General features: G+C 39.9%; 1 protein-coding gene across 11 annotated transcripts in view; it reads right to left on the bottom strand.

Annotated features, from left to right (window-relative positions):
• The window catches only part of TNRC6B (trinucleotide repeat containing adaptor 6B), a 212,332-nt gene that overhangs the window by 130,517 nt on the left and 60,465 nt on the right, over positions 1-21,350 (bottom strand). For 3 of the 11 annotated variants that reach the window (XM_073326943.1, XM_073326935.2, XM_073326995.2), the window contains one exon: positions 8,635-8,702. The exons of 7 other annotated variants lie outside the window; for them this stretch is intronic. In XM_073326943.1, coding sequence (XP_073183044.1) covers positions 8,635-8,702 — 68 coding nt within the window. Of the gene's footprint in view, positions 1-8,634; positions 8,703-9,001; positions 9,078-21,350 lie in introns of all 11 variants that reach the window. One more of the 11 variants, XM_073326959.1, reaches the window with a different exon arrangement.

Here is a 21,350-nt window from a genome sequence, read left to right as displayed (position 1 = left end):
CTGCTGCAGAGCCTGCAATTTCCAATCATCCTGATTAACTGGCGAAACCAGAAGATAGGTACCTGAGGAAGTTCCTGATGACATGCCAAATTCTGTAAAATCTTTCATTGGACAATGAGACTAAAAACAATTTTGTCTTGCAGAGTACCCGTAAGTAGACCAATTCCTGAGAAGACATGAGGGAACTCCTCTGAAAATGGAAGCAGCACTCATGGCATTTGAGTATTTGAAAGCATTGGTATTTTTGTGGGATGTGGATTGTGTGTGCTTTTTTGGTCACACTATACAAAAGCATGTTTTGTTATAGAAGGCAGCTTGAGCTAATCAACCTTAAAGAAATGGTACACACCCAGACTATTGAACTACACAGGCTTATCAATATGAAGACCTGGTTGTTTCTGCAGCTACGGTATTTGCTTCTACCCTATCCATGATTACCGACTTTGAAAGGACCAGTGAATGAGTTAAAAAATATATATATTTATTTAGAGAGGCAGGGGATTATATTGAGCGGTACAAAAAATGCTGGTCAGGAACACTCATGCTTGACGCACCTCACTCATGAAGAAACATCCTGTAAACAAAAAGGCCTTGTCATATTGACATTTTATTACAGGATCTCAACCATCTGAATTGTCCACTAGAAGGATCATCTTAGAAGGATCATTCTGATGAGAGCTGGCCGCTCTGATACCGGCTCCGCACTTCACATACTTTGAAGGAACGGGGGGGTGGAGGTGGGAGGAGGGGGAGGGGAGGTGCGGTGCCCATGGGCGTGAGTTGCAAGCCTCCGCCTAGTAGCCGGACCTGTTCCAGGCCGCTTCCAGGGCATAGCCCAGTCCGCAGTGCCAGGACAGGTGGGAAGCCTGCCTCTGCACCCCAGCTGTACCGCTGACCAGAAGCTGCCGGAGGTAAGTCCAAGCCCCAAAACCGCGCCCCGATCCCCTGCCCCAGCCCTGGGAATCTAAACCATTTGAGGGTTTTTTATTGTTTGGTTTCTGAACTACCATTAGTATGAGGGGGGGCTGACAGAATCTCAGAAGTAGTGAAGGTTTGAGATACCAAGCACAACAGGGACTGACCTTAGGAACTAAGGTCATCCTTGCAACAACTGGGGAACAAATACCTGGCTACTGTGGCAGGCAGAGCATCCCACACCCTGTGCTCTTCCTGCCCCTCTGACTTATTTGCTCTTCGAGACCATATTTCACCCCAACCAGGAAAGAAATGCAGCTAGTGACTATTGGCTTGTAGTTTCCAAAATGCCAGGTCCTAATGATAAACTTCTGCCCTTTGGGAATCCCAACGCTTTCCTGCCACACTGCTGCAGAGAGGGAGGGAGAAACAAAATCTCTGGAAATAGCTCCTGCCTGGAGATAAAAAGGAAAAAAACATAGGGGAATGACCTCCTCCTCCAAGAGATTGGGGAATTAGAGGTACAACCAGTACTCTGAATGGCTCCTACTGCAGGCATGACATCATGAAGTTAGGAGAGAGAAAAAAGACAAGAGGACCCTCTACGCTTGGAAGATGAGGATGAAGATCCAAGTCATCATGAATTACACAGCAACAGGAGCCCATGAGAGAGAAGGCTATGTCTTCATCTCCTGAAGGGATATACCCAATTATTGCCTTGTGATCCTGAATTGTTGCTCATGAATTCACAGGGAGAATTGGTGGCTTGTAATGCTTTTCACAATTTATAGCTGACTAAAAGAGAATGTGGCCATTCCTCCTGTATATAGACTTTGTCATCTTCCATACTTTTGAAGGCTGAACTATTACTATGCCCCTGAAGTCAACCCAGAAGCTCTGGACAGTACAGAATAGAGACGAATGCTTCCTCAGCACCACTTTCTGGCATGAACATCATCTATGCTCAGGTCTCCACAGTGGCTCCCCAGTTGCTTCCAAGTGCAATTACCAAAGTTGGAGATAATCTTTGAGCCTTAAAGTCAGGGACATTTATCTGAGAGGCTATTACTTTATGCCCAGCCAAGGCAGAAAAGATCAGCCATGACCTTAAATTTGAGCACAGTACATCTGGAATTTTTAAAGACACTTGAGAATCAGACATCCAACTCCCACTGCATTTCAATGGGACTTGGGCACTTAACTCTCTTAGGCAGGGGTGGCCAACCTGTGGCTCTGGAGCCACATGCAGCTCTTCAGAAGTTAACATGCGGCTCCTTGTATAGGCACCAACTCCAGGGCTGGAGTTACAGGCACCAACTTTCCAATGTGCCGGGGGGTGCTCACTGCTCAACCCTTGTTCCTACCACAGGCCCTGCCTCCACTCCACCCTTCCCGCTGATCGGGAGGTGTGGGGAGGGAGGGGGAGGTGCTGATTGGCAGGGCTGCCAGTGAGTGGGAGGCGCAGTGGGGGCGGGGAGCTGCTGACGTATTATTGTGGCTCCTTCTCAGGCTCAGGTTGGCCACCCCTGCTCTTAGGCTTCTTTGAAAATCCCAGGCTATATGTCCAGAAGCAGGGCTCTTCCAGTTGAGATCCCCCACACCTTTAGAATTCACTCTCTTTAGCAGGCCATCAAAGACAGTCTAGCTACCTTTAGTGTATAGCAAGACTAAAAAAAGAGAATTCATCAGTTTTTCTTCCATATTTTAAACTTCTGTAAAGATAGCAACTTTACTTACTGAAGCCCCCAGAGCATGTTAGAAATTAGCAAAACACAATTTCATTCAAAATGATCCTAAAGCACTTCATAAATTATTCATATACTAATCTTTTCCTCCAAGCAATGAAATGCAGCCAGCTCTGGAATGAAACATAGCAGCTATTATATAGAACCCAGAAAAACTATTGAACAGTTTAAAACAGGATCTGAAGAATATTTTGTCCAATCAAAACAAAGTTTTAGGTTAGTAATTATGCAACTGGAATTTGTTCAGGACACAAAGATTAAAATTCTAAGCTTCATAAAAAGCTCCCAAGGGTTCTTTAATGAATACACATGATCAGGACCTCTGTTTCAAGTCTCCTCTATAAAAAAAAGCATTGCCAAAAGCATAATTCTCCCAAACAAATATTGCACTGAGACATTGGTTCATACTGTCTGAGGAAAGAAAGCCACCTACATAGCCTGAGGAAGACTCAGCTTTTGGTGGCTCACTTCCATGCAATAACCAGAGCATAACCCTCCTTAGCTAGTGAGATCAAAGGCATGCATTAACTTCTGCTATCAACAATTCTGTGCAAAGCAGTCTCTCAGCTTTAATAAATATTTTACCAAATAATAAAGTTACTGTTCTCGTACCATTTTTTTTTTTATTGTTGAAAGAATGTAGAGAATGGGAAAACTATTTTTCATGCCTATGCACATCCAACAGTTTGTACTGTGGAGCACTCCCCATCTTCCTGCCGGTTGGAGGCAGAACATAGATCAACAGTCAGCCTGGGGCCAGGACAGCCCTTCTGTGGAGAAGAACAGAATGATGCTTCCAAACTGAAAAATACTAAATGAATATGTAAATCACCTAACTAACAAATGAACCTTGTGTATCAGACCCTTAGAGAACAGACAAATATCCCTTTACACAAAAAAGGGCTCCACAAGAAAAGGCTCCACAGGCATGGAGCAAACCTGTCTGACCAGACTGAAGTAGAGCCACATAATTATTTCAGGGGGCATCCCTGAGGTTGAGGGGATGATGATCCCCATGGATCTACTAGTGGGGGAGGATGGTCACTTACCCTCTGAAATAAACCGCCCATTGGCTAAGAGTGGGACAAGGCTGCTGCATAGCTGCAGTGATGTCGGCTACTGCTGCTGCTGCTCCCTTGGAAAACTAAGGTGCCATTATGGGATCCGCTTAAAAAGCCTCTTGCATTCCCCCTGGGCTGGAGGCCCTCAGTGGCCCAATACCCAGTCTAAGCCTTCACACCAGCCACGGGAGTTAGGTCCCATGTCTGGAAGGCTACAGGGGGACCTGGCCTGCTCTGGCACCTTCAGATTGCCCTTTGGTATGTCTGCATGCTCCTCTCTGCTGCTGGGACACTTTGGTCTTACTGCCCCTGGATAAAAAGCAGGACTTGGAGGACATTTGTCGTTCTTTTTTCTCTCCTTACCAGCCATGAGTCAAGATAAAAAAGGGGGAAAACAGCTCTGTTCTGGTAATAATCAGACCCCACCCTACTCCACGATACAGCACTTGACCCAAGGTTTAAGAATCTGAAGTGCTGTCCAAAATCTGAGAGGGACGAGGTGTGGAGCATGTTTCCAGAAGTCCTAAAAGAGCAACACTCTGATGCGGAAAGTACAGAACCCAAACCATCAAAAAAGAAAATCAATCTTCTGCTGGTGGCATCTGACTCAGATGCTGAAAATGAACATACATCAGTCTGCACTGCTTTGGAACGTTATCGAGCAGAACCCATCATCAGCATGGACGCATGTCCTCTGGAATGGTGGTTGAAGCATCAAGGGATATATGAATCTTTAGCGCATCTGGCATGTAAATATCTTGCAACGCTGGCTACAACAGTACCATGCAAACGCCTGTTCTCATTTTCAGGTGACATTGTAAACAAGAAGCAGGCATTATCTTCTTCAAAATTTAAACAAACTTGTTTGTCTGAGCAATTGGCTGAACAAGAAGTAGGACTGATTGGAATTGTAGGCTCTAAAGTTTTACATTGTTTTATTTTTGAATGCAGGGGTTTTTGGAACATAATTCAACATTTGTAAGTTCAACTTTCATGATAAAGAGATTGCACTACAGTACTTGTATTAGGTGAATTGAAAAATACTGTTTTTTTACAGTGCAAATATTTGTAATCAAAAATAAATATAAAGTGAGCACTGTACACTTTGTATTCTGTATTGTAACTGAAATCAATATATTTGAAAATGTAGAGAATATTCCAAAAATATTTAAATAAATGGTATTCTAATATTGCTTAATTGCACAATTAATTTTTTTAATCACTTGACAGCCCTAGTCAAATTCAGATTTTTTTTACTCCTATCCAAAAAAAGAAAGTGTGTTCTCCACTACAGAAAGAGATGACTCCTGGTCTACAACCTGCCCAGGAACGGAGGCAGAGAATTCTGGTATTCTCCACAGACAGGCAGCCCTGGCTCCAGACTGGCTGACAATTTTTGCTCTGCCACCAACCAGCAGGGAGAGGGCGAATGCCTGATATTACAGACTGTGTGGGGGCGCGGGAAGAGATGAGAAATAACAATGGGAAGCGATTAGCAGATTTGAATTACAAGTGAACATTTATTGAAGAACACAAGTCTCTTCCCCATTCCTTGAGTGCACCAGTTGAGCTCAGTTTCTTACCAATGGATGTCAATACATGAGCAAAAAGATGATTACCACCACCCGCAGGGGTCAGTTTTCAATTATAGAGGCTGAGACTGAGCTCAAAAACCAAATATTTCATTTAAGCCAATGATTTTAGAAGTCCTAGTTTTCTCTTTAAAAATTTATTTCAATTAATATCAGTCACATCTATTGTCTGAACTGCTAGTGGCAGATTTCTAAGAGAAGCACTTTTTATTTATATTCAATAACCAAGGTCAAACAGTTTACCTAGCAAGTTCCCTCACTCTACCCCCGTGGTTCTCAAACTTTTGTACTGGTGACCCCTTTCATACAGCAAGCCTCTGAGTGTGACCCCCCCTTATAAATTAAAAACAGGTTTTAATACATCTAACACCATTATAAATGCTGGAGGCAAAGCGGGGTTTGGGGTGGAGGCGGACAGCTTGCGACCCCGCGTGTAATAACCTCGTAACCCCCTGAGGGGTCCTGACCCCCAGTTTGAGAACACCTGCTCTACCCCATAAGAACTGTAACAGCCTTTTCAATGTACTTATGTATTATACACCTTCCATTACAGCTTTTCTTTAATGCAGTAACTGTATAATAGGTTCAGTCTTTTTTATCCTGTTTGATATTTCAAAAGCACATCGGCAATAAGTACTATCACCCCCTATTTCCTAATAGTTACAAAATCTGTGCATGGCATTGCCATTTGTTTTCTAAAATTTCCAGATGCAGCATAGATTGGTTAGAAAAAAATATTTTTTTTGAGAGACACACAGACCGAGACAGACGGTTCAGTTAATGAAATCAGGACCCTTCCAGATGGAATCACAGTTCAAGGTAGGTCAGTCCTATGCCTCAACAATCTTGACAGTGTTCTTTTAATACTAGACTCTCCCGCAAGGCACTCTAGTGAAGGTGTTTCTATCCCCTGGTAAAATAAACTGAGATTCAACCCCACTACAGAAATAAAGTCTTCAGGCCAACTGACAGTTACAAATGCCTGCTAATATACACCATTATGTACACAGTAATCGCTAATGAAGGAAATGTCACATGCTAACCAATACCATGCAAGTACTACACCTATTGATAGGTCTCTAAATAAGTGCATGTTTCTATTCCCATTCTCCCTTTATCCACTAACAATCTATTTGCCTATTACACATCTACATTTAAGTCCCTTATATACCAAAATGCAATCTACCTCTCTTCAGTAACTAGCCCCAATTTCATTTGATATTAACTGGGAGGACAACAGTAAAGTCTACCTATGCCTCATCCAAGTACTAATAGCTCCAAAGAAGTGGTTATAGAATAAAATATTCATTGAAGATGTGAACATAATTGAAACTGGGACAACATTTTGAACTACTATAAAAGTAAAAGTTATTGGTGACTTACAACCAATTGGATTATTGGACCCACAAAATGTCTTGCAACTATCATCAATTTTTAATTCCAATTGCCACGTCAATGAAGCATAAGCAACAAGAGCCAAACTTTTTTTTTTTTTTTTAAACTAACCTATAGTATATTCACTTAGGTAGATGAAAAATTAAGATGGTGGGTAAAAAGAAATCCAGATGACTAATCAAGCAAAAAGCAATATCCTCAACGAAGTATTGTGTTTATACTACAGCTGAATAATGTGACTATCCTTGTTTTTTAGCTGAGGTATCAAAATTGTAGTTTTACACTTGTACAAATTTTATTAGTAACCTAATTAGGACAGAGATCTTTATGGTAAGCTCTAGCATTTTACTCTGTATTTGTATAACATCTAGCACAAAGGGTCCTTGATCCTGACAGGGACCTCTGGACACCACTGTACAGTAATACAAGTAATTTGGTGACGAACTCTGCCCACTGCCAGTTTTGAATGTTCTCTCCAGTCAAAATAGTTCTGGGAAGGTAAAATACAATGTTGTAAGTCACCTGAAAAGCTGCAGCTAGAAATCAGGTCAGCTGTGAAAGAATTCTTGATTTTATTCACAGTAAACAAAGGCAGCAACAAAAGGCAGAGCACACTATTTTGATGAGGCCAGCATAATACCTCTCCATGTTATTCTCTGCAATCACATACTGTTTCCCCATTAAGTCTCTGAGAAATTTTATTAAGGCAGAAAGTTAACTTCCACTTTTTTACATTATCTGCTTCATTTCAAAAATTTTCTGCATGTTTCAATTACCACAAGTTTGCAACTCTTCTTTAATTTACTATGATACTAGTATGAACAGAAAGAAATGACAAGTATTTTGAAAAGCTTGGCTCATTTCCACTATGGAAAAGAATGCATCTGCTCAGTACTAGAACCTCCCTGAGTTCATCTTAGCTATCTATCTAAGAAACAACTTCAGCCACAGAGGTAGCAGCCTGTGTTGCTAGCCTACTAAAAGCTTAAGACCAGAACCAATGAAACAGCACGGTTCCCCGCATTAGCTAGAAGGCAGTGTTTTAGGGATGGATGGGTAAGATCACTCTCTTCCTTTAAATGACCAAGTGACACTGGAATTGTATGTTAAAAAAAAGTTTCTATGGTCTGGCTCTGCCAAAGATCCAAGATCTTCCTACCCTCTACAAAGAGAGAAGTCAAGAAAAGAATAATCACAACAATGTTGGCACTGGCTCGAGCAAAGAAATTATCTAGGATATACATAGGACATCCATTATTACAGTACCATTAGCAGAGGGCTTTGCCCTCCCCCAGCCAAAGAAAGGTTTCTAGATTTCCACCAAAAAGTACTTAAACACACATTTTCTCCATGCACTTTCTTAATAGAAATTAGTCACTTTGTTTTATTACATTTCCTCTTTCCTCAAACCATAAAAGGCCAGGATCTAAAATGGTCCATCCAGTAAAGGACATTTCATTTACAATTCCAGTTCCTTTCTGGAAATTTATTTTAAACAAAGTAACATTCACATTTCAGGGAACACCAATCTACCAGATGCACACCAAGGGTTGACAATGAGCAAACTCTTCTTTTGGTGCATTTCACAGTGGTTTCACCAGACAAGGAACATGTAAAGCTTCATATACACATTTCCGCTGGTAAAGTGAGTTCACTTTCTCAGCTCTAGCTTCCTAACGCCATTAATCCTTTAACTACAAATTCTGATTAGCCCACTGCAGAATATACAAAGCAGAATTTTGTGTTTCAGAATTTAAGGCAAATCAGCACACTGACTTTTCAGTCACTAGCTACTATGAAATACGTGTATTTAAGAAACCAAGGGCGAGCACCCCAAGAACAACCAATGCTTCCAGCACGTTTAAACAAGAGTGGTTCCCACCATTTACTATGGTAAGGCCCTTTTTAAATAAACGTGAGACTCACTGTTTGTTTTCTTCACCAGGAGGTGGAGTCTTGCCATGCCCTTCCATTACAAAATCCTCATGTTCCATCTGCAAAGGCAAGCATTGCAGGTCAGAAATTGGTGAAGCAAAGTGCATGTCACCCTAATGTGTTCTTTTTCCACATATCACAACTCAGTGTGGCCACTTTATTTCAGTGACTGGTCCAGAACAGACCATCTAGATTCTAAACAATGAATGCACACCTTCATTCCTCTTATAGTGGTATCATTCTATAGCACAATTTCCAGAATGCTTGTGTGCATAACAAAATAAGAGCTTCCGAGAGAGGAAGGATGGTTTAATGGCTAAAGCAAATAAGCAATAGTTAGGAGATCTGGATTCTGTACCTAGCTCTGTCATGGACTTCCTGTGTAGTCTTGGCCAAGCACTTCATCCTTCTACTTCAGCTTCCCTATATGTAAACTGGGAATAAAAATACTTATCTATCTCACAACATCTTTAACATTTTTAAAGGACTTTGGGATCTGGGAATGGAGGGTACTGTAAAAACAGAGTATATTTTGTGAAAAATAACTTTTGTATTAAAAAAAGACTTGTCCATATGCATACCGCCACATACTGTAGCCACCGGAAGAAAAAGCCTAAGCGAGCCTTCAAACAAATGCTGTTCCAGTGATAGCTTAAGGAAGACATTTCCTCTGGCTCTCATGACAGAAGATACAAGGGACACTAACGAAGTTTTCTGTTTAACTTATATTTTTCTCCACAATTCCAGTGTGTATTTTAAACCATTTCTTAGGCAAGGAAATCAGAGCACCCAAACACTACATCTAATCAATCATCATTCAATTACCTCCCTCAGCTAGAATTTCCTGCACGGGCAGCAGAATATTACGCCCTTATATAAAAACCACACATAAATGTATTATATATAAATAGAGCCCTTCATGGATACAAAATTTGTATCTGCATCAGATCTCCGATCTGCAAAAATGGTCCGTGGATATCCACATGCACAGATATAAAGCGGGTATCCACAGATTTTCAGGGCTCTCTATATAAACACCAACACACACACATCTTGCAACCTTACACACCATGTGAAGTAAGCAAGCCACACTGCAATACTTGATATAGGCTTGTAGACACCATTGTCAGATGACAGATAAAATCAACTGAATGATACCCAAAAAAGACACCTGTGATCCACTGTTTGAAACTGGGGGTAGGGGAGAAGAGCATTAATACACGAGGTAAGGGTAACCTGCTTTGGTAGTTCTTTGAAAAAATAGTAGGTACCCCCAATTTGTACCTCAATACTCTCAAGCAGTGACAAAAAAAAAAAATCACTTATACAAGGCACTGTCTGAGTATCCAAAGATGACATTTTACAGGGACAAGAGAAGCAACATTATTGTCTGGGTAGACGAGTACTCCTAAACAAGACCACAGATGCACTGTAAAAGATCAATGAGCTATAAGCAAGAAGTGATGTTCAGTAAACATATATTCCCAAACAAAACATGTTTAAGATTAATACATATTTACAACTTATTTAAACTTTATTTAGTGACTATTTAAAACATCATCAAAACATTGTAGTTATTTTTAAAAAATGCTTAAAAGCCAGGAAATTCAGCACTGTAGTTTTGCAAACAAGCATAACTTCCATCCATTATGGAGTTTGGGGTCTTAAAGACCTATGGAGTGGATGAAGGAGGTAGATATAATAGAGTTTCTACTTTTTATTGAGCAGTGAAATTCTCTGGCACAGTGTAATGGCACATGGAAGAAGGTATTCATATGCAATACAGAAACAAAAGGAGAGATTTTAGTATGTTTTTCGATATATGTTCAGGTGGATTGGGAAAGGTCTGTTGCCAATCTGAAATCTGAAATCTGTATGTACAGAAAATGGGGGGAGGGTTTGTGGTCTTGGAAATCAGTGCACAGTAATTTGGAGAGAAGAACTGGATAGATAGGACAGATATTTATATAGGATCAGAGTTAAGCTAAACTGACATTTTTTATAAAATGCAAATTCACTCCTACAGAGGCCAATAGAAAGGAGCAAATTATGGCAGGTAAAATATAAAATGGAAATTAGGAGAGAAAAGTAGGAATTTGAAGAGCAAATAAAGACAAAATAAAGTCTTTAAATATATGAGAAGCAGGAAGCCTGAGAGAGAGGAGGAGTAACATGAGCAATTAAAGGAAGGATAAGAACATTTCATAGAAGCAAAATGATTACTTTTAACCAAAGGAATGCTGGGGAGATCTCTTTCTTAGACCTAATCCTTTCAGGTAATAAAGATGAGTGACCGTCAGAAAAAGAGGAGGAATTTATACAAATTCATAAACTAAAGAGCAGCAAGTCACTAGGACCTGAACGTCCTGAAAGAATTTAAGAATGAAATCTGAAGTGTCAAAGGTAGCAAATGTTGGAAGCTTACAAGACATCAGGAGTGACCTATGACCATTAAGCTTCAGGTACCAGGAAAATTGTTTGAAATTGTAATTTAAAATAGAATTATAAAATACCTAGCGATGCATGGTATGATAAGGGACCATTTCTCTAAAGAAAAAAAATCAGTCCTTTTTGATGCATTAAAATTCTCTGAGTATGTCCACAAGATAATGGAGAAAGAACTGCCTAGCAATTTATTTAGACTTACGAAAATCCTTGTGCAAAGTTTCTCACAAGACGCTATTAGAAAAATTAAGCAGTTATGGAGTGAAAAATAAAGTACCAGCACAAATGAGAAACTGGCCAACAGACAAAACAAAGTAGGAATAAATGGTAAATAATACAGCAAAAGGTTAAGAGTAGGATGTCCCATGGATCTACACAAGGAGAGAGATTCTTTGATATGAATTGAATATCAATCAACTGGAAAAGGGGGTGAACAGGGAGGTGACAAAGTTTGCAGATGACATTTTCTTAGGTTAATCAAAACTAGAGAAAACTAGGGAACTTCAGAGGGACCTAACAAAGCTGTGTGAGTGGGCAGCACAGTGGCAGCTTCAATTCTGTGTTGAGAAATACAAAGGTAGTACACACAGGAAGGAACACATTACAGCATTTTAAATTAACTGGTCAGAAAGAGGACTTCCACTTCACTGTAGAATGCTCAATGCAAATCTCTGCTCTACATGCTGCATAATCAAAAAAAAGACAAATATTAGGCTGCATAAAGAATAGTCTGGAAAGTAACACTGACATTGTAACATCATGTAAATCAATGGTATGCCCTCTTTCAGAATACTGTATTTAGTTCTGGTCACTCGATCCAAAAAAAAACCAAAACCCACAACAAACAACGAAAAACAAAAACAAAACAAAACAAAAACAACCATAACTGAAATAGTGGGGGTTTAGAGATACAATGAAAATGTTTAGAAGATGAGGAAAGACTGAAAACACTAGGATTGTTTGTCTTCTCTCAAAACATATGAGACACATGAGAGATACAGAACTATAAATGGTGTAGACGAATTAAAATGGGTGCCACTTTTTTCATCTCAGGACAAGATGACATTCAATTATATTGAAAAAGCACCAATTTAAAATAGAGAAGGAAATTATACATGGTGTAAAAAAATAACTTGGTGAAATTCACTGCCACAATATATCATTGAGGCCATGTGCTTAGAAGGATTTTTAGAAGTTAGATATTCATACGGATAGAACAACCACAGATACGTTAGAGATTATTAAAAAAATAGGAGGGAAACTCCCATGCTTCAGGGCATAAGCAAACCTCTGAGAGGGGCTAGAAACTTCTATGAACTGGTCATTCCAGAATTATCTGGTAGGTGGTTTCTTGCATCTTCCTCCAAAGCATTTGGTACTTACTACTGGCAATGGTTGGATATAAAATACTGGACTAGGCAAATTGCATGTCTGATTTGGTCTGGCAATTTTATGTTCCTACATAGTTTGCAGAATCTTGGCTCCAAATTTCTTAGCTTTTGAACAACTGCTTTTGGAAATAACATTTTATGGACATTTAACTGGTATATATTTGTAACTTTGAAATTTCATTCTACTCAAAATGACTTTGTTAAAAAATAAGACATTATGGAATTCCGAATTTGTGGTGTTCTAACAATTGCAGATCAAATTTACTCCACAAGTAAAATATTTTTCCTCCAGCCCACTCACTGGTTTATACATCATTGCTAGTAATTCTGGCAGGCCACATGCTGCCCTCCGTTATATCTGCCTTCAACTGGGATTTGCACAAAGGTAACTGAGCATATAATTTGAAAACAATGGAGTTGTGCACAGGAGACTCTGCAATTGGAACTTTGATTATGCACAAAGCCAGAAGAGACTCTTGTTCATATCGTTATAGCTGGGTTGTTTCTGCAGGGACGACAGGTAGTAAAATATCTGTCACCAAAGCAGACCAACAGCATTATGAATACACACAGGGGACAGATGTATTAATTCTATTTTAACAGAGCTTTGTCAGTGGATTTCCTACGCTTTAGGCATTATTTTGAAACACAGACCTGTGAAAGCTTTGTTTAGCTTTTATTTTCACTAGAATAAATTCCTGCAACCCAACTAGTTCAGCTGGTGGAGTTTTTAAATTCCACAGAATATGCATGACCAAGGGAAAGAAGTAGTGTAATGCACTCTGGCACCCAACAGTTATATCTGCTGTGGTGTGAATGTGGAGGAGGTGCTTACCTTCTGTATTGAAAGCGTGAAACCAACAGAATGGAGAAGGAGAAGGATGTATGCACAAGGTATGTCATTTCCTTCCTTGCGTTACACTTGGCTGAGGGCAGGCTTTGAGACTCACCCCTCCAAGCCTTCCGATCCCACCCACAGTCCCATGTGTCCCCACTCACTCTGCCTCCTTTTACTCCCCAGCAAGCCTCTCAATATCCTTTTACTGTGCCCTGACAATGCCAAGACCAGTGCTTATGCCCTCTCTTTCTAAGCAAGTTGGAGCCCAGCCTCCCTGCTGTGCTTCCATGATATGATGTGATTTGTGGCAGCAACACACCAACCATCTGAATCCATACATAATAGCGCATTCTAAGTCCTCAGCCTATTTTGTCTTGTATGATAGGCAGGGAAGGAAAATTGTCTTGGAGTTCACAGAAATCAAAGATTTTGTGATCTTTTCTCTCTCTTTTTTGACTTTGATGTAACAAGCAACTCTGTCAAAGGTGGAGAGTGCATGGGGGATTTGGAAGGGGAGGGGAGTGGTGGGAAAAAGAATAGGACTGAAAATTTTTTAAAATCCTGCTGCTAAAGAAGCATAGCCGTATCCACTCCACCCCCAGAGGAGTGAGGAGAAGCAGGAAAGGCACAGGAGCTGGCTGATGCATTGAGTTTCTCTTAACAGGGCTGCAGCCAGGGAGTCATTGATTCTAAGATCAAGAATCTGAAGAGAGTGCATTCACCACTTGTCCTTTATGGCAAAAGGTGTGGGTGCAAGCTTAAAGATGCTGGCAGCCAAGAAGATAGGACTTCAGGAAGCTGAGGCAAGATATTAATAACCTGCTATTTTTAGGAAAAAACATTGTGACATACATTTAATTCTAGCATTCTTGTTACTTCAAGACTATTGTCATGATGAAACCAACTTTTTAAAAACAAAAAAGTTCAGCTGTCAGTGCTGATCTAAAGATTTAACCAAAACTTACCAGTTCTGCCAGAGCCTGATATTGTTTTTCCAAAAGTTTAATTGAAACTTTAAGCTACCTACACTGGCTAAAAATATTTAAATCCATTAGTTCTCATTGAGGATGAGAAATGAATAAAATAAATCTGAAGTTTTTAGTCCAAGTTGTTGCAGACAGAATGTACCAAAAACATAAGAAAACTACAACAGTGAAAGACTACATTTCCCCAAACTCTGATGTTTCTAAGAAATCTTTTTCCAATTAACCTCAACATCTTGCAAAAGGAAATCTCCTAAATCTCTACTTTAGAGAGCGTATAGGAGAACTCTCAACTGGAAGGACTGTTTTCAGAAGAACTTAAGTAAGGGATAGTTGTTAAAAGCAAACACAAACATTAGGCTTACAATGAAAAGCTATTTAATCAGCGGAGAAAAAATAAGGATATCTGAATAAAGAGAAAAACATATATTCTTACATATAGTTAAGGTTGCTTGCAGAGTTCAATTAAAAAAAAAAACACTGTTCCCACTCATTCAGCTCTCTAAAAAGTCCTCATTTAGGGCTCTAATTTTCCATGGACGAAATCTGTTCAACCATTTGCATTAAACAAGTGGATGAAAGAGTTTTGAAAAGATTTTAAGAATTTTTACTCAACAACAGGTCAAACACACATGAACTGTAAGCTTCATATTTGACCTATCACTATACCTTCATGAGGAACAGCTACATTTGATAAACATTTTTAAAAGTCCAGCAAACTGCTGCTAAGGTTTTACATTAGATTAAAACAAATGAAGCTCCAAATTTTATAACCTTGTCTACAACACTGAGGTTCTTCTCAAATTCTCCTACTGTTGCTCTAACACTAGTACATTTCCTAGGCACTAGCAACAGCAAGAGTGCTATTGTAGATGGGCCACCAGTATTTTCTCTACTGCATTACTCAGATGTGCTCCGACTAAAATGTCAGCAACTGGTCACTAGTGCTCCTTCCGTTGCTAACACTAATAGAACGGCACCAGTGCTAGAGGAATAGTGGAAGAATTTGTCAAAACACACCATATAGATACAGCTTATGAATCATCATAAAGGAGAAGAGGATATTGGCATATTATCTCCACCTGACCTGACCAGAGGCCAAGACAGGGATATCTTGGATAATCTGCACTGTGGAGAGAGTTTTGTGTAAACTAGCATTTTCCCCCACTTTATTTGCCTAGCATTGGTGGTAGAAATGTTGAAAGCACAATTTTAGACAAGTACAAGCATTTTCATCTAGCACTGCCAGACCAAAGAGGAGGGAGAATTTCCAAAAGTTCTCCATGTAGATGCATCCTCAGAGGGTGCATCTACATTAAAACAACAACATAAAATTAGTTCCAATACTATGACAACCAACAACAGCGCAGCTGCACCAGTGCTAAGTTGCTAGTATAAACGAGGTTCAGACACTGGATAATACTTAGTCCTGCCATGAGTGCAGGGAATTGAATTAGATAACCTCTCACGGTCTCTTCCAGTCCTTTGATACTATGATTAACAAGCATATTAACGGAAGCTCATTCAGAGCAGGTTCTCATGACATGGTGGCAAAAAAAATGCGCAAGTCCTGTCTATACTACAGCTTTGGTCTTCCTATTATTAGTGAAGCTGTACTGTAGTTGGCACTTTCTGTAACATAGGTACTGATTCTTCTAATGTGGACAAGACTGAACATGGCTCACTGAAACAGACATAGCAAAATCCAAAGGTGAGTGGGTTAACATCAAAACACACTGGGAAGAAGGATTGTGTAGTGGTTATAATCAAGGACCAGAACTTGAGGTTCTCCCTCTAATTTTGTCACTAACTCACCATGTGACCTTGAGCAAGTCACAACCTCTATGTTCCACCTCTAAAATGGATACGTTACTACTTACCTATCATACAAGGGTCTAAAAGGCTTAATGTTAAGCACCCTGAGATCCCTGAATGAACGATAATCAAGACTCAGGGCCCCACAGTGCTATACAGCCAAGACGACAGTCCATGCCCCAGAAAATTTACAGTCCACATTACTTAAGTGCAAAGTAATATTATACTGTAAAAGTTTTCCATTATCCACTAAATTGGTTAATTTAGAAGCATTTGATTTTAAATTAACTACAATTTGAGTACCTGGAGAAGACACTTGAAAAGCTTCACAGTGTCGAGGCTTCTTCAGACAGCATTCAGTAATATTTTAGGGAACCATTTCACCCCCCCACACACACACAAAGGCACAAAAAATGTGCTGAATGTGAGAGCTTGGAAGGGAGAAGACCCACCATTTTCTGCAGCCTTCATAGCTGACACCCTCTTCTCCATTAACATTATTATTATTATTATTATTGTATTTCTGAGGAGTTCTAGACATGGACTAGGACCCCATTGTATTAGGAGCCATACAACACACACAACAAAAAGATGGTCTTTGCCCCTAAAGAGCTTACAATCCATTCTCTACACAACGTATATGTGGATGCATGCATATATTTTGTTAGTATATAAAAAAAAAGAAAAAAAAGACATCCACAGACTCAAAATGCGCAGCTGAAAATGACCTCATTCAAAAAAGAAACAATAATCAAGACTTTAACCATTTCACAAGAATTTTGAAAAGAACCTGTCCAATTTAGTAACATTCTATCTACCTAAAATTCTCTCTGTATTTTCATTTGGCTATTGTCTTCACTGTCCTCCTAAACACCATTATAGCATGTTTTCTTGAAAAGAATAACGATACCATAATCCATCCCTGAGATGGCTGGATTCAACAGTGGGTGACCAATTCATATTGCTTTGGTGTTCATGTGGGTGAAGTGTAATTTATAAATGTAATCACCACCATTATTTGCAGAGTGCATTCCTGCATACATGCTGCCTTCTTAAGTAAAACAAACAAACAAAGTTTGATGAATATTTGTCAAACAAATTATCTGATGACAAGAAAAGTCCTCTAACATAGGATACATCTACACTGCAAAACAAAACAAAACCCACAGCAGCAAGTCTCAGAGACTGGGTCAACTGACTCCAAGCTCACGCAATGGGCTAAAATTAACAGTGTAGATGTTCCCATTCAGGCTGGAGCCTGAGCACTGAGACCCACCACCCGCACTGGATTTCACAGCCTGAGCAGAAACATCTTCACTGTTATTTTTAGCCCCATAGAATGAACCAACAGTCAGTTGACCCAGGCTCAGACTCACTGCTACAGGATTGTTTTTTGGGGTATTTTTGGTTTAGTTTTTTGCAGTATAGATGTAGTCATAGTTACTGTTCCACATTTTCTTTTCAAATGGTCATGCCTACGTTAACTTACTACATATAATGCATTGCAGAATTTGCAGTTAATTATAACTATTAAATAACTGTTTTCATACTCATGGCCTGGGAAAGCCAATCACCTGTGGAGAGCTGAGAGCTTTGATGCAAGGGCATGATCTTTTGCAGAATCTAGATTTTCATTTAAAAAAATACATTTCTCAGCTTTAAAATTGTGACAGTTATGTCAACTAATGTCTAGAAGGTTAAGTGATATACTTTTGCCTTCCTAAGTTTGCAGAGATACAGTTCCTGTGCCTTTAGTGCTGCTCAGTTTTACCAAGCTGCAGCAGACTGAAAGCAGATTAGTATTACCAACTTTTCATAGATGCTACTCAGTACTCTGTGGGCAGCTATGATTTTCAGGCATCTCAGCTGGACACCCAGAAAATGAGGAACACCCAACGAATGGCCACTTCTAAAAATGTTGGGCAAATCATTAGACCAGCATCACACGGGAAATCTGTGGCAAATTTAGGGCTATAACCCAGCTCACACAGGTCCCAATGCAATGCCTTAACCACAAGACAATTCTCTCTTTCTGTAGCCTCTTGTGCCTCATTCATTATAAAACCTTATCTCTTTCACCATCCCAACTGAGGCACCAAATAAACAAACGGGGTCCTATGGAAAGCAATATGTGATAATGTAATTAAAGGCTGCTTCATAATGCATATGCACAAAGGAGCAGACTTAAGGTGTACAGGAATTCCCTAATTTCTGACTCCTTGACTTTGCAACCTTACCACAATATTCTTTTAATGTAGATTTTTGTATGGAATAATCTATTTTTATACACACACACACACTATAAGGGAAGAGGTAGAGAATGAGATATAAAGCGTGGATGAAAGAGCAGGAAAAGAAGAAACAGACACTGAATACAACACATGAAAAGAAATATTGATCCTCTATAACCGTGGTTCTCAACCAAAGGTACATGTACCCCTGGGGGTACACGGAGGTTCAATAAGGATAAGTGCAGGGTCCTGCACTTAGGACAGAAGAACCCAATGCACAGCTACAGACTAGGGACCGAATGGCTAGGCAGCAGTTCTGCGGAAAAGGACCTAGGGGTGACAGTGGACGAGAAGCTGGATATGAGTCAGCAGTGTGCCCTTTTTGCCAAGAAGGCCAATGGCGTTTTGGGATGTATGAGTAGGGGCATAGCGAGCAGATCGAGGGACGTGATCATCCCCCTCTATTCAACATTGGTGAGGCCTCATCTGGAGTAGTGTGTCCAGTTTTGGGCCCCACACTACAAGAAGGATGTGGATAAATTGGAAAGAGTCCAGCGAAGGGCAACAAAAATGATTAGGGGTCTGGAACACATGACTTATGAGGAGAGGCTGAGGGAACTGGGATTGTTTAGTCTGCAGAAAAGAAGAATGAGGGGGGATTTGATAGCTGCTTTCAACTACCTGAGAGGTGGTTCCAGAGAGGATGGTTCTAGACTATCCTCAGTGGTAGAAGAGGACAGGACAAGGAGTAATGGTCTCAAGTTGCAGTGGGGGAGGTTTAGGTTAGATATTAGGAAAAACTTTTTCACTAGGAGGGTGGTGAAACACTGGAATGCGTTACCTAGGGAGGTGGTAGAATCTCCTTCCTTAGAAGTTTTTAAGGTCAGGCTTGACAAAGCCCTGGCTGGGATGATTTAATTGGGGATTGGTCCTGCTTTTGAGCAGGGGGTTGGACTAGATGACCTCCTGAGGTCCCTTCCAACTCTGATATTCTATGATTCTTCTGGGGGGTACATCCACTCATTTAATATTTGCCTAGTTTTACAACAGGCTACATAAAAAGCACCAGCGACGTCAGTACAAACTAAAATTTCATAGAGAGTACTTGTTTATGCTATATACTGAAATGTAAGTACAATACACCGGACACTCGCTAGAACGCGAGATTTGGGATCCATGTCTGGTACCACATTATAGCAGGGACCGCGTTAAAATGAATTGCAATTAAAATAATTAAATTTGGGATCCATGCCACAACCGCATTATATGCGGATTCGCAGTATTTAGACACGCGTTCTAGCGAGGGTCCAGTGTATTTATATTCCAATTGATTTATTTTATAATTATATGGTAAAAAAATGAGAAAGTAAGCAATTTTTCAGAAATAGTGTGCTGTGACACTTTTGTTTTTTTATGTCTGATTTTGTAAGCAAGTAGTTTTTCAGTGAAATGTAATTTGGAGGTTTGTAAAACAAATCAGATTCCTGAAAGAGGTAATCTGGAAAGGTTGAGAGACAATGCTCTATAAGAAGAAAAAGTGAACCAAGGCCAGGAAGAGAAATAAGTAGAATTCAATTTTTTATTTTTTATAACTTCAATGGATAACATTGATGTTTATTTTTATGCTTTTTTATTTTTATTTATTTAAATTATGGGGGAGGTCAGACAATTATTTAATGAGTGGACAGTGAAATTAAAAAATTAAAGCTTTATAGCCTTTAAAACGCAAATTGTCAACATCACATGTCAAAATATACAGAGTAAATATCCTTAGATCAATTGCTAGTAAGTTCTCAAGCAGCATTTTTCTTACTTTGCCTAACCATAAGTTTCGATTATTACTGATCAAAATATTTTTTGTCAATTTGTGTGTGTATTGTGAAATTGATGTTTACCAACATTTACCAATAAAAATTTAATCTTTCCAAAGCTAGAAATGAGGTATAACTAGATAGATGTAAAAAGTTACATTTTAAGTAATTTAACTGAAAGCTGACTGAAAATGTTACAATTCAATACAGTAATTTCTTGCTTAATGTTGTAGTTATGTTCCTGAAAAATGCTACTTTAAGAGAAACGATGTTAAGCGAATCCAATTTCCCCATAAAAATTAATGTAAATGCGGGGAGGGTAGGTTCCAGAGAAATTTTTTTCGCCAGACAAAAGATATATATATATAGACATATACACACACACACAGTATAAGTTTTAAACAAACAATTTAATACTGTACACAGCAATGATGATTGTGAACCTTGGTTGAGGTGGTGGAGTCAGAGGGTGGAAGAGGATAGGATATTTCCCAGGGAATGACTTACTGCTAAACGATGAACTAGCACTCGGCTGAGCCCTTTAGGGTTAATACATTGTTGTTAATGTAGCCTCACACTCTACAAGGCACTATGAATGGAGGGAGGAGACATCATGGCAGAGAGAGACACCACAGACACTGTGTGTGAGAGTGTGTGAGTGTGAGTGTGTGAGAGAGAGGTGCATTGCCCCTTTAAGTATGCTAACCCCACTCTAAGTACACTGCCTTTTTTAAAAAAAGAGAAGGGGTACTTGTGCCACCTTAGAGACTAACCAATTTATTTGAGCATAAGCTTTCGTAGCTCACGAAAGCTTATGCTCAAATAAATTGGTTAGTCTCTAAGGTGGCACAAGTACCCCTTTTCTTTTTGCGAATACAGACTAACACGGCTGCTACTCTGAAATCTGCCTTTTTAAGTAAACCAGCAAGTTGAGACAGCAGCTGCTGACAGAAAGCTCCCCCCCTGCGGAGATAAGGCACAGGAGTGGGGGGAGGAGGGAAGGAGCAGGGGGAGGAGGACACCCTGATATTAGCACCCCTCTTTCCCCGCCCGAAGCGGGGGCTCCTGGGAGCAGTTCCAAGGCAGAGGGCAGGGGCAGCACACGGCAGTGGCGGGGAGGGAAAGGTGAATTGCCTGGTAGCCTGCTGGGCAGCTGCTGCACAGAGAACTTAGGGGAGCTGATACAGGGGCTG

The sequence above is a fragment of the Lepidochelys kempii genome, chromosome 1, assembly GCF_965140285.1.
Source record: "Lepidochelys kempii isolate rLepKem1 chromosome 1, rLepKem1.hap1, whole genome shotgun sequence".
NCBI lineage: Eukaryota > Metazoa > Chordata > Testudines > Cheloniidae > Lepidochelys > Lepidochelys kempii.
Note: the sequence above shows the minus strand (reverse complement) of the source record. Positions and strands in the feature narration are given on the sequence as shown.